The sequence below is a fragment of the Salvelinus fontinalis genome, chromosome 18 (genome assembly GCF_029448725.1).
Source record: "Salvelinus fontinalis isolate EN_2023a chromosome 18, ASM2944872v1, whole genome shotgun sequence".
NCBI classification, from domain to species: Eukaryota; Metazoa; Chordata; class Actinopteri; order Salmoniformes; family Salmonidae; genus Salvelinus; species Salvelinus fontinalis.
This window is the reverse complement of record NC_074682.1, coordinates 19,785,574-19,803,041: the sequence shown is the minus strand read 5'-3', so window position 1 is coordinate 19,803,041 and position 17,468 is coordinate 19,785,574. Positions and strand designations below refer to the sequence as shown.

General features: G+C 44.2%; 1 protein-coding gene across 2 annotated transcripts in view; it reads left to right on the top strand.

Annotated features, from left to right (window-relative positions):
• Nucleotides 1-17,468, top strand: part of LOC129815123 (receptor-type tyrosine-protein phosphatase gamma-like) — a 305,416-nt gene that overhangs the window by 177,180 nt on the left and 110,768 nt on the right. For both annotated transcript variants that reach the window (XM_055868515.1, XM_055868514.1), the window contains exon 3: nucleotides 16,893-17,075. In XM_055868515.1, the coding sequence (XP_055724490.1) occupies nucleotides 16,893-17,075 (183 nt within the window). The remainder of the gene's footprint in view (nucleotides 1-16,892; nucleotides 17,076-17,468) is intronic.

The window sequence follows — 17,468 nt, the reverse complement described above, 5'->3', positions numbered from 1 at the left end:
GTGACAAGGCCTGACGGGCGGAACCATTTATGTATCTGTTATGTGATGATGAAAACCGTCAGCCCAGTCTGCCTCACTATCTGAATGGCCTTGTTCTCTGGGATGGAACATACAGAACATTGCAGATGGAAATGAATTGTATTGAAGAAAACTATTGTACAAACAAGAGATGGAGTAGCTTGACTCTAGACATGCTGAAAGGCTGAAAACAGAGAGACTGCTTCCTGTAGTGCATCATCAGCCTCCAAAGCTAACATAATTTGGCCAATCAACCACAGCAGATCCACTTGGATGCAGATGTTGACCAAGCCCATTAAGTAAATAGAAGAGTAATTGATTACAATCAATACTACCTTTCCAAGTGTGGTATGTCCAATGATTAGGAGCAGGCTCAGAGGACACATTGTGCTTCTCTGCTTCTCAGCTTGTATGAAAAGTGAGGTCATGTGGAGTCTTCAGATTAACCCATTGAATTCTGTGTGTCTGTGCATAGAGGCTAGATCCTCTATGTGTGTGATGTTTGTGTCTCTGAGCCCAGCACAACTCCTCAGATGCAAAAGCATGCTTAATTAAGCATATCATGAGCACGCTTAATTCGGCATGACAGTGTCAGGGCCACAGCACTGATCAATTGGAAGTGCTGCTTCCTGCTTCCTGTGTCTCTGCTCTGAAATGAGCACTGCAAAACACACTGCATGCTGGGACAGCTGGCTGGGAGAAAGGGACAAGGTAAAGAGGCTTATTTCCCTTGTCTCCTTAGAGTAGGGGTTTCAAATTCAGGCCATGGAGGCCCTAGTGTCAGCTGGTTTTTGTTTTTTCCTTTCAATTAAGACCTAGACAACCAGGTGAGGGGAGTTCCTCACTAATCAGTGAACTTAATTAGTCAATCTAGTATAAGGGAGGAGCGAAAATCCACAGACACTCAGCCCTGCATGGAATGAGTTTGACACTTGCCTTAGAGGTGCTCTCACTTAGCCTTTGTTCAGAACACAGAGCAGGTGAATGGGAGGAGACAGGGAGAAGGAGTTGATTTATAGACTATTGAGATTAAGCCTTACATTTAGTTTTGCTTCTGTGGCAACCATGTGGTTCACCCCAACCCAGATAGAGAAAATCTACAGTACATTATGAGGTGGTTATTAAGACGTTTCAGCTACAAGTGAGGACAGGGATGACGAGGAGCTTTTAGTCAATGTGATGGTTAGTAAACGGAGGCGTTGATAAGTGTTAGAGTGATGCTTTCCATGCTATAAACCACAGGTTCAACCTTGGTCATTCAGAGCTTAAATGATAAGGGAAGGCCATTCACACATCCCGATGTAACACGTGTGTTGGGATCACACCCTGAGTGAGGTGAAATGTGTTACTTGCTCGCTGACCTTGAATTAAAACCAGTTTGATACATGCTTTTTCATACACTACATTGATGATTTTAGTGTATGTTTTACATTTAAAAAACCTGTCCTTCTCTCTCTTGTTGTCGCATCCTGTTATTCTGCACACACACACACACACACACACACACACACACACACACACACACACACACACACACACACACACACACACACACACACACACACACACACACACACACACATCAACCAACTGTCAATAGAAAAATATAGGAGGTGAGGACATACGTGTGTGTGTGTGTGTGTGTGTGAATTCCTTTTCTTGAACAGGCACAGTGTTCCCTTCCCTGTATTCTGAATGGCTTTCACGCCTCAGAGAAGGTGTGCATTTGTGTGTGTGTGTTGGGGAGAGTGAGTTCTTCCTCTATAAAGCAGGCTGCTATGTCTGAGATCCTGTCATCACTGCTAAACGTGTCAGGCAGAAAATTAATTAAGTGGGGTCTGCTGATGGGGGGGAGCAGGGGCTATGGCGGCACTAACCAGGCCGTCAGTCCCTGTTTCAGGGCCCACGCTGGAAAGGAAAGGCCTAGCCACTCTGGCCTGACGGGAACATAATGAAGGTGTCTGCTCCCCTTTTACCAAGCCTGACTCATTCAATGGATTTTCTGCACAGGGTCAGAGAGATAGTCAATTTAGCCAGCAGGGACAGAGCCAGGACGAACAGGCAACAGGAAGGACTACTCCCCCCAAGAAGACCCCATTGTCCACCTCCCATCTCTTCCACCTCATATCATCTTTCTCTCTATGTATTTCTTTCTGAATGGACATTTAAACATTCTTACTTACAGTAGCAAATGATTTGCATAGACCTCACAAAATAATTTCCATATTAGACCATAGTTCTGAAGTTCAAAGTCTTCAACATCTTTTATGTATGATTTTCATTTCATTAATGTATGGTTTCATTTCATAATACTCTTAGGTAATCTTAAATACACCCACCCTTCGAGGAGGGTAAGGGAAACTTCAAAGACCAAAGCTACAGACGAGGAAGGTTAGCAGGGTTCACTCTCTCTTCCCAATCCCTTCTGGGGGGGAAACCTGGAAAGTGACAAGAACATTACATTTGAGCTTTATAATTCGGAGGCTGGTGCCGAGGAGGTCTTGTCAAAGTCAGGACTGTGAGGGAACTGTCATGCAGAGAGGTGAATTTGATGGGAATTGGCAGGCAGATTATGGATGTAGCATTTGCGGTCCTGGCACAGGCGTGTTGTGTCCACTTGACGGCCGGACTGCTGCTATTGTGTGTCAGATCTCTCTGCCGGATTGACTGACATCACAAAAGCCCAAGGCGCTTTTTACCTGACAGTCAAGCTTCATTGGTAGTTTAAATACCTCCTCCGTTGTCTCCCTCTCTCGCTCTCTTTTTCTAACTTGCTGTCTCTCTCTTTCTTCCTTTTTTTCTATACCTCTCCCTTCATCACGTCTCTTTCTCTTTCCTTGTTTCATCATTCCCTCCAGCAATTTCCTAATCCCTGGAGACGTCAGTAAAGTGTGCCAAGTGCATTAATGATGTGTGTGTCTTTTAAGAGTAGAACATGCAACATGGTGTCAGACTGTATTCTGGAGCACACATGTAGTGCAGAGACACCACAGTGTACAGAGGGACTTCACAATACACATCACATTGCCATTTCTCAAGGGCCTCACTCTGGTGTCTCAATCCAGCCGGTTGCACTTGAGTAGCGTGCAGGTTCTGACATGGCAGATCAAAGGGCAGGGAAGAATTGATTTTGATGCGTCTTTACAGCTTCAAAATAAAAGCCCTTGTAATGAGCCGTGTTTACTGGCAGCAGGCAATAAGAGTATCCCCCAGGAACCATGTAGAGTGGGAGGGAGGTATTTAATGCGACACCACCCCATCATCCACAGGAACCATGTAGAGAAGGGAGGGGGGAGCTACTTATATGCAACACCACCCGTCCCTAGGAATTACGTGGAGGAGGAAGGAAGTATTTAACACAGCACTCCCACTTAGCCCCCCACTGCGTGTTCATCGTGGTATTTCATGCTACATGAAATGCAGTCCCATAGAGACACAATAGGATCACATGAGCAGCATGCACACTTAGGCACTCAGCTCTTTCTCCCTCTACCACTCCAGACCATCAAACACCCATATTGGATAGCTAGATTTATGGAGTTCCATGGGCTGATCTGAGTTTCACACAGTGAGGGAATTTTATCCATACAAAATGTACTGCAGTAAGATGCAGGGAGCGAGGCAGAGGAGAGGGAGGAGAAAGAGGTGTGAGCTAACATTCTCCAAGACCTCGGTCGGCACAAGCCCAGTGCTCCAATAGTTTGCAAATTAAACAGGGACACCACAGCGTGAGCAGGCATTAGTGGCCACGACATGTGTCTGTCTGGCACATGTCACTCTGGGCTGGCTGCGTAGACGTAGAGGCTGAGTCTGCTACCTGAGAACAATACTAACTGTGGTGCGAGTGAGGGAGCTGATAAATGGTGTTTGAGACTTCAATGTGATTGATAGAGCTGCCTGCACTGTTCTGTGCTACCTCTACTACTGGCTCCCTCTCCTCTTGCCCCAGGTCCAGCACCAGTCAGTACTACTGACTCCCTCTCCTCTTGCCCCAGGTCCAGCACCAGTCAGTACTACTGACTCCCTCTCCTCTTGCCCCAGGTCCAGCACCAGTCAGTACTACTGACTCCCTCTCCTCTTGCCCCAGGTCCAGCACCAGTCAGTACTACTGACTCCCTCTCCTCTTGCCCCAGGTCCAGCACCAGTCAGTACTACTGACTCCCTCTCCTCTTGCCCCAGGTCCAGCACCAGTCAGTACTACTGACTCCCTCTCCTCTTGCCCCAGGTCCAGCACCAGTCAGTACTACTGACTCCCTCTCCTCTTGCCCCAGGTCCAGCACCAGTCAGTACTACTGACTCCCTCTCCTCTTGCCCCAGGTCCAGCACCAGTCAGAGGTCCTCCTCACTGGAGGACAGATCACAACGCAGCTGGCCTTTTGTTCTATCTCTCTCCTCCTCTCCTTCTCTCGTGCTCTGACTCTCCTCAGTACATTTATCTCATTACAGTCGTGGTATCTCCAGTGGCGTTTACAATGAAGTGTTAATCTCTCCTCTCATCAATCTTGGAGGCTCAGGAGTGCCGAGTCGCTCCTCCGAAAATGATGACTGGCACTTTTACTTGTTTGGAGAAATAAGTGTGGGCCTAAATTGAATTTTAATGGATTGTGCATCCCCAGTGAAAGGTGCAATCCATTATTTGATGATTGTAATGTTGTTTGCTGCTCATGTTGATTTATGGTATGTATAGCATGACAGGCCAAAGGTTGCTGAGAATGGGAAGGAAGCTGCGTTATGTTGATATAGTTTTTAAGTATGGCACAGAGGAGGGCTACGCTCAGGGCTCTGGGTAGGGGAGCGACTGCACTACAATGGCGGTTCTTTCTGTGTCCTGTACGAGCAAATAAGAATGATCCTTTCCACCAGAATTGCAGAAACACAGTTAATTGAATATGATACATGTATTCCTTTGATACAACAACATTAGCCCCTCCCAGGCACAAAGAGGCAGGAGTAAATAACGAATGACAGTTAACAGACAAAGCTAATTTATTTTCCCCTACTCCTCTGTAGTGGATGTTGTCTGTTATGTGTCTCTCATAAGTCTGTTTCTACTCAGAGGCCAACTGCTCTCTCTCTGTCTCTTATATCCTCCCTTAGGATCCGCCATCTGCTGATGATAAAATATGGAACCTGTCAAGAGCAGAGATGTTAGGAAGAAGTTAGCCAGATTGTCAGGACGGGAATATGTCATCATAAGGCATCTGCAGCATTAGTTTAGAGGCACAAAGGGTTTTACAGTCAAGTATTACATGAACCTTTCAAGACTTTACTTTGCTGTGAATGTGCAACTTGACGGCCAATCATTTTGGGGATAAGACAACATTTGAGTCTTTATAGCTCAACCCATTGTATGTTGCTGGAGTATTGCATCAGAACAGTTCAGCTTTATCACATTTATACATGTGTCTGCTTGATGCAATAGGATTTTTTCACTTTTGAGGAATAATTGTAATGGGAGGTTTGAGGGCGGAGATCAATCAAGCCGTGTAGGTAGTAGTCGTGTTGTCCCAGGAGACCATTCGCCAGGAACTGAAAATCAATAAAGGCAGTTTAAAGGCCATTTTAGGGGCGGTCTCACTGGGCTCATTCATCACCTCACAATCTGCCATCGTACCTCCAAACAAATCCACAAAGGAGCCGTCGATACTCAGGGAATGACTTCACATGTGGGGGGTGGACATCACAGGAACCTTAAAGAGCTGGTGTTGAAAAAACGACTTGGTGATTTGCGGTCTTTGGATGCATTACGATGCCCGCTGTCTTCAGTTTCTGTATTACTTGATGAAATGTATAATATTTATATAATACCCTATAGGAGTCAGGAGTAGATCAGGTCAGCCATATCATAATGACCTCAGCCCTTTGTGATATGGAAATCATGCTGTGGTTAATGAACTGTCCCATTCCTATAATTAACACAGTGACTCATAACCCACCTGCCCTGCCAAGGTATGTGGGACAAGGACCGTCACACATACCCATCCACAGCGTGCCATACAAGCAGAGGTCACAGTTAGTAAAGGAGAGGACGATCGACTTTCAGAACCGCAAAACTTTCATGGCGTCGAGCGAAGAACAACAGCAGTAATAGAAACTGTGGCTTAACGTGCTCATCCCCTGCCTTAGCAGGCAGATGGAAGGCAGGTGATGCCCTTGAATGTATTATTTGTGCCATCAATACAGAACACAGCGTAGTGGGGGAGAGAAAAACAACAGGCTGCTTTCACCATGTCTGTCAGAAAAACACTGCCGGCCACCTCAGAATATAAAGCAATACAGACAGAGGTGGAGGGAGGCTGGACTAAACGGAATGACTCTGGAATCTAAAGCAGCTTGTATCTTTTAATTAAAATCACTCAATCAATGGGGATCTGAGTTGGGACCATCCCCCGTATTACTGTCTGTCTGTCTGGGTGTCTGTCTAGAGTGGAGGCCGTAAGGTCTGCTGTAATTTTGGGCTGCAGCTTTAGGAGGGCCAGCAGCGCTCCCCTGGGAGGGAACTTGAACAGTCCCAATAAAAGAGGCAGAGGAGAGCCAATCAGCCACGACTGCTGCACTATCCTTACCTCTCTCCTCTAAACTCCCCTTCTCCCTCTCCCTCCCCCTCTCCCTTCCAACCGACAACAGATACAGGGATCTGAAGAGACGAGGCAAATTAAAAACTGATATCCACAGTGGTTGAAAATGGGTCTGTGTGTGTGCGTGGATGGGTGGGTGTTGCAGTGTGTGGAGGAGGCTTAGGAGGACCTTCTCAGAATGAAGGCTGAGAGGAAAGCAGGTGAGATAGAGAGGTGTGAGTGTCATTTCATAATAGATGAGCCATTACATCTAATGCCTGTATCCTTTTATCCCTGCACTGGGGAAGGGGCCTTTTGTCATCCCCATCTCTCCGGGATATGGAGGCACACAGAATGTGTGGAGTTTAGAGAGCCTTCTGAAAGTAACACATTGCACAGTGTCACGTTGCAGGGATTACAGAACAGCGGAGTCTGGTTGTCAGGAGATTTGTGGTTGCTATGGCGAACGCCTAACTTGTTAAAGGCAAGAAGGAGAGGAAGAGGGGCTATAGGGCTAATGAATAGATGCCAATTAAGCCAATAAATGAGTTCCACAACCCAGCCACTCTCTGTCAATGTCCACTCACACCAGAAAAGCATTAGTACTCTGTATGACAACAAAGAACAACCAATTGTTTAACCAGTGTCTTCATTTGAGGTCTTTACAGTATATTTTAGTAGCCACAATTGTGATTTGATGTTCTTATCCTCTGGTATTGTGGTGGCAGTGAGGAAATAACTTTGAACTTGGAAACTGTCCCTTTTTTCTGTTGTTGCAGAAGATGAGATCTTGCCACAGGCACTCTATTGCTGGATATCTTTATGTCCCTCCCATTCTGATTCTTCCTGCTTCTCCCTCCTCCTCTTACTTGGTTAAATCTCTTTGAAGTATTGCTAGAATTAGATTTTTCCTTCTTCGCTCAAGGGTCTTTCATTATATTGTATTTATCACAAGAAAAGAAAAGGATGGGACAATGGAACAATTCAGAAATAATAACACAAAAGCAAACAAATGCAACCACTGGCAAGGTCAAATGATTATGATCTGTTGCCATGGAAATTGCAAATCTTGCCGTTTTTCTTTGACAACGTATGCCATCACTACTGTTTCATGCACACATGTGCTGCAGTCTCTCAAACGCACACACACACACACACACACACACACACACACACACACACACACACACACACACACACACACACACACACACACACACACAGAGAGAGCTCATATATTGGGAGCAGGTGTTGTCAGACAGGCAGGAAGGTCAACAGATACTGCTGGGCTAGGTCAATACAGATCACAGGTACCCAGAGTGCTGGCCTACAGTAACTGTCTGCTGGCTGGGTGATGTCAGGAACGTGCCCTTGTGCTCTTTGACCTTTATCCCATCATCCCTCTCAGGTAGGAGCTCTGGAGAGAGACATGGACCCTCGTATAAGAGACATGGACCCTCCATGCTAAGCAGTGGACTTTAAATCAGACCTGGACCTAAAGAACTTACAGACATTACTGGGGCAAAAGCTGGTTCGCCAAAATAATAAAAAAATCAAGACCAAAAATGCATTTTTCAAAGTAACAAGTAAAATCAAACCAAAATAATCTGTGCCTGTTATCACACTTTCGTTTTAGCTTGATATATATTTAATAAATGCATGCCACGGAACAGCTTGGAATGGACGAACATAAATAAACAACAGAATCGCAAACACACAAATTAAAACTCAAAAACCTGGATTGTCAGTCATTGAGAGCATGCCTAATTAAAAGCAATGAATTAGCTTATGAAAAACAACCCCAAAACAAATACACGTTAGTCCTCTATCAGCCAGACCAGGCAGGCGAACAGTGACCTTCACTGTCACCGTCATCAGCATAATTGTCATTACTGTTGTCATCATCATCATCATAATCATCATCGTCTACATCTACAGCAACACTACTGCTGTTTTCGCCAACCGCTAGCACCACTATCACAGTGATTTGCTTGGCACTCGTCACTGCCCATGATTGTAGCTAAGAAAATACCAAATGAACCTAGCGGTTTGTGAATAAGTGATGTATTCATTTGCAAGCCTGATTTGGCTGCATTCATCTCTGGTTGTTCTAAGTGAAGGAATATGGAGATGGTGAAACAAGCGCAGCTTCGGACGCAATGACAGGAAGCTTAAGAAGATAAATGGCATCTTTCGTCTCAGTCAAAGCACAAAGTCTACCGGGGAGGAGAATATATTACATCAACTGAATGACTCTAGCCACTGAAGAAAGGAGCACAGAAACACAAGCATAACGTCACTAACTGCTCTTGTTCGGCTCACATTCACTGACTATTGTGCCCACTGCTGAGCTAGAGAGAAAGAGGATATTCTAGGGGTTCGATTCAGAATTGTTTGGAATAGCACATTTAGTGGCCTATATTCCTGTTTACACAGCACAATTGTCTTAGATTGCCTGGTCATATATATATTATATGAAGTGATATCATTATTCATGCTGTGCTGATAAGGGTTTAGTAGACAGTGGTGTAGTGGGGATGAGTGAAACTAGTTCTGTGTTTCCTTTCCTTAATTTGGCCTCAGTGTGTGTTACTCTGTTTTTCCCAGAGAGACATACAGTATATCCACTCCCAAATGACATTATTGGTTGGGCTGGATGGGGTGAAAATAGGTCATCAAAAAGAAAGGAGGACCAAGGCACTCTTCATATAATTAATTAAAATGGCTTTTTTAGTATGGCATATTCAATAGAAACAAAGTTTTTTAAAAACCGACGCGTTTCGGCTGCATGGCCTTCGTCAGGGAGTACGAAAATAGCATTGTGTGAGGGAAATGTGATCATTTCCTATGGAATCGGTGTATGCGTGTTTATTTTAGTCCATTTTTTGTGGGAGTATCTTTCTGTGTGACTGTTTTTGAAATTGGTTCATGCTCAGTTGAATGGTCAGATAGGATTAACGCGTGCATTGATGGAGTAGTGAGAATGAGTGGGGGAAGTGTGAAATCAGTTTGTATTGTCTCTCTGCACATGTGTGTACACTCTATAAGTCTGTGTTTATTCATGTGTGGCTGTATTCTGGGGTATACGGTGTATTGGGTTTTGTGTTTGGGTATGTGTGAGGATGTGTACCGTACGTTATAGTGTGTGTATTGGGGCCATAAGGATGTTTGATGCGAAGCAGAGCAGGGGACAGCTGTGGAATAGACTGTGACAGCATCCTCACATGCTTAAGGGGCCTGTCAGGGATCCGCTAGCACTGTGGATGCTGCGCCGCTCTCCACACGCACACACACACGCACACACACACGCACATACGCTCACACATACACGCGCACACACACACACACGCACACACACACGACATCTCTAATTAAGGCTGAGTGGCGGGACAGCCCAGCAGACATCCCGTTTTCCCCCCATATGTCCACGGGTCTGACTAACACATCCCACTGTCTGGGAATAGTCCCTGTACCCAAGGTGAGAGGAGTCAGTGTGTGAGCAGCTAGAGGGATGTATGAGGGCTGTTTAGGCCGTCTAGGGAAATAGCTTAAGCCGATTCGGCTACGTTTTATTCCTCAATATATGACTCCCATTGTAAACGCATAATGTGAATTTAATAACCCAAGGACATCCGTCAATGATAATGATAGTTTGCTCTGAGATGTGTAATGGAGGTTGAGAGGCATGGTGGTGAGAAAGGGGTATGCAGCCGCCTGCACATCATCTGTTGACGTTATAAGTATTTCACCGGCACTGCATTAATAGAATGATTTAGAAATTCCAGAGCATGTTTTTAGGGGATGTCAACATTGTGTTGTTAATTTCCCAGTTGACTCACTTATACACAGTCCTGTTTTCTTTCATTGTCATCACCTAATCATTGTCTGCTGCTGTAATTCCCTTCACTAGCTTATTAAAGCCTCATTCCAGAAAGCTGGGAAATGTCAGGTCTTCTTGACACCTATCTGATAGTGCGTTTTATGGCCACAAGGCATGTTTTACGAACTAGATTAACCCAATCCGATAACAACAACAGCCTCTAGTGCCACCACTGACAACAACATTCTCCACCTCTCCTTCATTGGGGCAGCAGTGGCTCTTTGGGGTCACAGTGTACCTTATATCTACATTACACCACTGAGTTCCTTAGTGCTTGGGAACAAGAAGAATTGGGCAACAAAAGTCACAACAATAGACAAACACAGTGTGCTTAAACTAATAACACACAAATTATTGTATTTTTCTTGTCTATATTGAACACATCATTTAAACAATCACAGTGTAGGTTGGAAAAAGTATGTGAACCCCTAGGCTAATGACTTCTCCAAAAGCTAATTGGAGTCAGGAGTCAACTAACCTGGAGTTGAATCAATGAGACGAGATTGGAGCTTTTGGTTAGAGCTGCCCTGTCCTATAAAAAAAACACTCAAAATTTGAGTTTGCTATTCACAACAAGCACTGCCTGATGTGAACCATGCCTCGAACAAAAGAGATCTCAGAAGACCTAAGATTAAGAATTGTTGCCTTGCATAAAGCTGGAAAGGGTTACAAAAGTATCTCTAAAAGTCAGTCATTGGTAAGACAAATTGTCTATAAATGGAGAAATTTCAGCACTGTTGCTACTGCAAAGATGACTGCAAGAGCACAGCACAGAATGCTCAATGAGGTTAAGATGAATCATAGAGTGTCAGTTAAAGACTTACATAAATCTCTGGAAGATACTAACATCTCTGTTGACGAGTCTACGATACTTAAAACACTAAACAAGAATGGTGTTCATGTTAGGACACCATGGAAGAAGCCACTGCTGTCCAAAAAAAAACATTGCTGCATGTCTGAAGTTCACAAAAGTGCACCTGGATATTCCACAGCGCTACTGGCAAAATATTCTGTGGACAGATGAAACTACAGTTGAGTTGTTTGGAAGGAACACACAACACTGTATGTGTGGAGAAAAAAAGACACAGCACACCAACATCAAAACCTCATCACAACTGTAAACTATGGTGGAGGGAGCATGATGGTTTGGGGCTGCTTTGCTGCCTCGGGCCTGGACAGCTTGCTATCATCGATGGAAAAATGAATTCCCAAGTTTATCAAGACATTTTGCAGGAGAATGTAAGTCTATCTGTCCACCAACTGAAGCTCAACAAAAGTTAGGTGATGCAATAGGACATCAACCCAAAAGGCAGAAGTAAATCAACAACAGAATGGCTTCAACAGAAGAAAATACGCCTTCTGGAGGGGCCCAGTCAGAGTCATGACCTCAACCCGACTGAGATGCTGTGACATGATCTCGAGAGAGCAGTTCACACCAGACATCCCAAGAATATTGTGGAACTGAAACAGTTTTGAAAAGAGGAATGGTCCAAAATTCCTCCAGTTTGATCTGCAACTACAGAAAACATTTTGTTGAGGTTATTGCTGCCAAAGTAGAGTCAACCAGTTATTAAATCCAAGGGTTCACATACTTTTTCCACCCTGCACTGTGAATGTTTACACGGTGTGTTCAATAAAGACAAGAACATTATAATTGCTTGTGTGTTATTAGTTTAAGCAGACTGTGTTTGTCTATTGTTGTGACTTAGATGAAGATCAGATCAAATTTTATGACCAATTTATGCAGAAATCCAGATAATTCTAAAGGGTTCACATACTTTTTCTTCCCACTGTATTTTCTCTCTCTCTCTTGCTCTCTCTCTCTCTCATAAATATCTCTGCCACATCCCCATCCCAGTTCAAATTTACCCTTGTGTAATTGGTTACAGTGGTAGCCATTGTAATAGGTGTTGTTGGAGAGGGTGCAGTAGGCTGTGTATTTTCCTCTGTCCTCCAGGTGTAGAGGATTTGAGACGGGCTTCTCTCGTGCTGGCTGCACTGGGAGATTACATATAATACCTTGACTGACTCAATTGGGCCTTTCCTGGCAAGGCAGAGATCACTAAAATACCAGCAGACTTCTCATAGCATTGATTTCTGCCATTTCCCACTAATCTTGATGAAATCACGGCTCTAAGAGAGGACCATAGAGCTTCCTGAAATAGGTCCTGGGAAAACGGGTGTGAGTTTGAAGTGTGGCGCCTTGTGCTCCAATGTTATTTCTACAAAATGCTTTTTCTGCATAACATTCTTTTGTGCTTTGTTCTGTTCCTTGGAGAATGGCATATTTTTTCCAAAGGCAAATTCCCCCTAAGGTGTGTTTGCTTTTGTGTAACAATGCTGTCTTTGGGCAAACGTTTCATAATTGTGCTCTTTAAGCAGCCTCACACAATTATGGTTTTGTTTATGCAGACAATTGGAATATGGCAGTTTTTCAATATGAAATGAGCAAGGTCGCGAGCGCTGAGGCTGTTGAAGAAATCGCTCTTAATTGACTGAAAAGCCTCAAGTCCCTGGAGGGTGAAAGCACCATAAAGGTGTATTTATGGTATTCATAATTCGCTGAAATAAAATGTGCATGCTCTCCAGAGAATCACAGACAAATGGCCATGAAAAATGAATGAAACATTAGAAATCTAAAACCCTCTCCCTGTTGACCTGAATATATGATTATGCATGTCGCAAGCCATTTCTTTTCTGATTATGTTTCTGCCTTGTGCCTGGTTGTCAGGGAGATCCGTGTGTATTACCCCTCCACTCTATGAGTGTGATATACAGTGTTCATATTTATAGGAAACAGGGAAATTCACTCTGCTAGTGCCAATATGGCCCTCTTCTCATTCAGGTGGCCTTCTCTGTTTTTTCCTTCATCCCTCCATCCTCTCTCTCTTATGGTGACTATAGTTCGGCAGATATATTGGCCTCCTATCTCTCACAAGCCTACAATTTTTTTTTCTGTGATTCTCAATCCATTCCTTTGTCTATAACATAAACTACAAGGCTTAACTGTCCCCAGAGAGATATAAGTAGAGTACAAACCCCGTTGAAGTCCAGCTAGAGAACATTTTAAGGTGCACTATGCAGAAATCGCTCATCGATTTCCTGTTTGCTAACATTCTAATAGTTTGCCTAATTTCAGTTTGTGACAAAACAAACAAGTATAGTTTAGAGAATCATTGTACTATCTAAACCTCTGAAATATATTTTCCAAAACCAAAAAGATTGTATTTTCAGCTGTTTGAAGCCAAAACTTAAGAACAGGAAGCATAGAAATAATACACATAGAACAGATTGTCCACTTCTTAGACTTGCTTTCAAGGAGAATGACAGATCTATAACTCTCATTTCTATGTGAATTTGGTCGGGTAGCCCAAAAAGTGACATATTGCAGCTTTAAGTGAAAAGAGGGACATTGTCCGCGATTCATCTCTGGGAGGCGGAGGTCAGAGGGTAACGCAATGTTGATGTGACACCTGATGGCATGCTGATGGTTTTAGTTCCTAGCCGCATTAAAGCAATGACTAATGGCTTCATACCAGCTCTCCACTGCATTCATTACCAGGCCGCGGCTGCCTGGATCCATACCCTGCGCTCTCCTATATGAAACCCAGACCTCTCAAATCAATACACCCCAAGGCTAGGATAGGGGGCAAGAGAAGAGGATGCTTCCTAATTCAATGAAATAGACATTACCAAACGCTCCGGACGCGCGCAGGGCATGGGTAATCATAGACAAATTCATTTTAGAACCCCGGTAGCCCAGATGATGCTTTAAATTAGGGGTGCACTTTAGCCCGAGTGTTTATGATGCGGATATAGGGGGTAGTAGGAGTGGGCAGAGTGAGAGGGAGTGGGCCCTGCCTCTTCCTTTCTTCCATCCTTAGGACAGAGGGCAGCCAAGGCCTTCATTGTAGAGCAGGGGTCAGCAAGTGATTTGTTGGGGCCCACCATATTTTTTCATGTTTACTTTTTAAACATTTTGGGGGGGTAGAAAAAAGACTGTAAAATCACCAAGAATTTTGCTAAAATGAGTTTAATTTAGGAAATCTGTTCCCAAGTATTCCCACAAATAAAATAAAAATACGTGATCGTGTCTCAAGGTATGACATGATTGTTATTTTCAAATACAATTTTGGGCTTAGCTGTGGTCATTTTGCAGTGTTGCAATCCACTCTGACAAAAATCAGCCCACGGCTAAATCTAGTTGCCTACCACTGCTGTAGAGAGAGGACAGGAGGACATACCGCAGGGGAAAGTCAATAGAACTCAAGGTTAGGACACAATGAATTATATCTATTGGAGATAAGAGTATGATAAGATACTGTATTCCCGTTTTAAATCAAACGCTACATACAGTGTGTTGTGCAGTTGTAATCATTGTATAAGGTTAAATTATTGATTTCTAAGTTCCTTGTATAATAAATGAAACTAGACATCCCATGCAATCTGAGTTTGTGTTTAGAGATAGGAACAGAGAGAGATGTGGTTTCTCATGGTGATGACGCTGATATTTTGCTCATGCTTCTAATTATTATGTACACTAATATTATGTAGTTACTAATATCTAAAGTTGTTCTGAATTTAAAGCAATGAAGTTTAATGTTTATGGGTATGGGCCAGGGTGCTGCTGTATAAACTGAATCAGTTGAAAGATATTGTACAGTATATTGATATGTCTTTGGGATATGTATGCCTTTGTTGAATGTGTTTTTATAGTGTGTTATCCACAACCAAATTAATTCCCCTTCACTGGATACTAAAGAATCACTTGATTTCACTTGGCTGGACTGGTGTTTTATGGTTGGATGGCTATGGAAAACTTACTGTGACCCCACACTGAGGAGACCATGCCTGCTGTGGGTAGAGGAGAGGGACTATCTATATTATCCATCCTCCACTGTTTCCATGGCATTGGCCCTGTCCTCTCCCTCTTTCCCTCCCTCACTTTCTGTCCTTCTCTCTGTTTGTTTTATCTGAGGGGGGTGGCAGCAGAATGATGACATCCGGCCTGCTCCTCTCCCTCTCTTGACTCTGTTCTATATGGAGGTGTCTGGTCTCGCCTTGGGACTTGCCACTCAGCTAAGAGTTTGGGGTTTCATTTCTGAGCACACTGCCTTCACCTCTCCATTGTTAGGAAGTGTAGCTTTGTTTACTTTATGATAACTACCACAGGCACACGTTTGAGTGTGTCAAGAACTGCAACGCTGCTGGGTTTTTCACGCTCAACAGTTTCCCCTGTGTATCAAGAAGGGTCCACCACCCAAAGGACATCCAGCCAACTTGAATGTGGGAAGCATTGGAGTCAACATGGGCCAGCATCCCTGTGGAACGCTTTCGATACCTTGTATTCCATGCCCCGACGAATTGAGGTTGTTCTGAGGGCAAAAAGGGGGGTGAGGGTGGGGGGGTACAACTCGGCCTGGCTCGCAGTTGGCGTTCCAATTCATCCCAAAGATGTTCGATGTGGTTGAGGACAGGGCTCTGTATAGGCCAGTCAAGTTCTTCCACACTGATCTCAACAAACCATTTCTTTATGGACCTCGCTTTGTGCACGGGGGGATTGTCATGCTGAAACAGGAGAGGGTCTTCCCCAAACTTTTATCACAAATTTGGAAGCACAGAATTGTCTAGAACATCATTGTATGCTGTAGCGTTAAGATTTCCCTTCACTGGAACTAAGGGGCCTAGCCCAATCAATGAAAACAGTCCAATCCATTATTCCTCCACCACCAAACTTTACAGTTGGCACTATGCAATGGAGCAGGTAGCGTTTTCCTGGCATCCACCAAACCCAGATTCATCCGTCGGACTACCAGATGGTGAAGCGTGATTCATCACTGCAAGGAACGCGTTTCCACTGCTCCAGAATCCAATGGCGGCGAGCTTTACACCACTCCAGCCGACCATTGGCATTGCACATGGTGATCTTAGGCTTCTGTGCGACTTCTCGGGCATGGAAACCCATTTCATGAACAGTTCTTGTGCTGACGTTTCTTCCAGAGGCAGTTTGGAACTCGGTTGTGTGTTGCAACCGAGGACAGATGCTTTATAAGTGCTAAGCACTTGAGCACTCGGCGGTCCCATTCTGTGAGCATGTGTGGCCTACCACTTCGTGGCTGAGCAATTGTTGCTCCTAGACGTTTCCACTTCACAATAACAGCACTTACAGTTGACCGGGGCAGCTGGAGCAGGGCAGAAATTTGACGAACTGACTTGTTGGAAAGGCATCCTATGACGGTGCCACGTTTAAAGTCACTGAGCTCTTCAGTAAGGCCATTCTACTGTCAAAGTTTGTCTATTGAGATTGCATGGCTGTGTGCTCGATTTTATACACCTGTCAGCAACTGGTGTTGCTGAAATCCACTAATTTGAAGGGGTGTCCACATACTTTTGTATATATAGTATATATATTGTTTTGTTTCTTTCTTCTGGTCTAGGTACGTACGGGCCAGAGGAGGGCTGGTCATCAGCCTACCCAGAATGCAGACAGAGGAACCAGTCACCAATCAACATCGTAGACCAGGACATAAAGGTGTCCATGGAGTATCAGGAGCTCACTCTGGATGGATTTGAGGCAGAGTCCTCCAACAAGACCTCAATGAAGAACACTGGTAAAACAGGTGAGATTCACCGTACCCCTGTCTGTTTACCCCCGCCCTCCTTTCATTATGTGTATATACAGGTAACTGCCAAAAAGTATTCAATTGGGTTGAGATAAAGTGTTCAATTGGGTTGAGATCTGGTGACTGAGACACTGAGACACACACACACAAACAAACGCACAAACGCACACACACACACACACACACACACACACACACACACACACACACACACACACACACACACACACACACTTTAAACCCCATATTCTCCTTTTAGACCCCTGTTTCAAAGTCACGGAGATCTCTTCTTCTAGCCATGGTAGCCCCAAAAAATGGGCAACTAGGAATTTATATACATGACCCTAAGCATGATGGGATGTTAATTGCTTAATTAACTCAGGAACCACA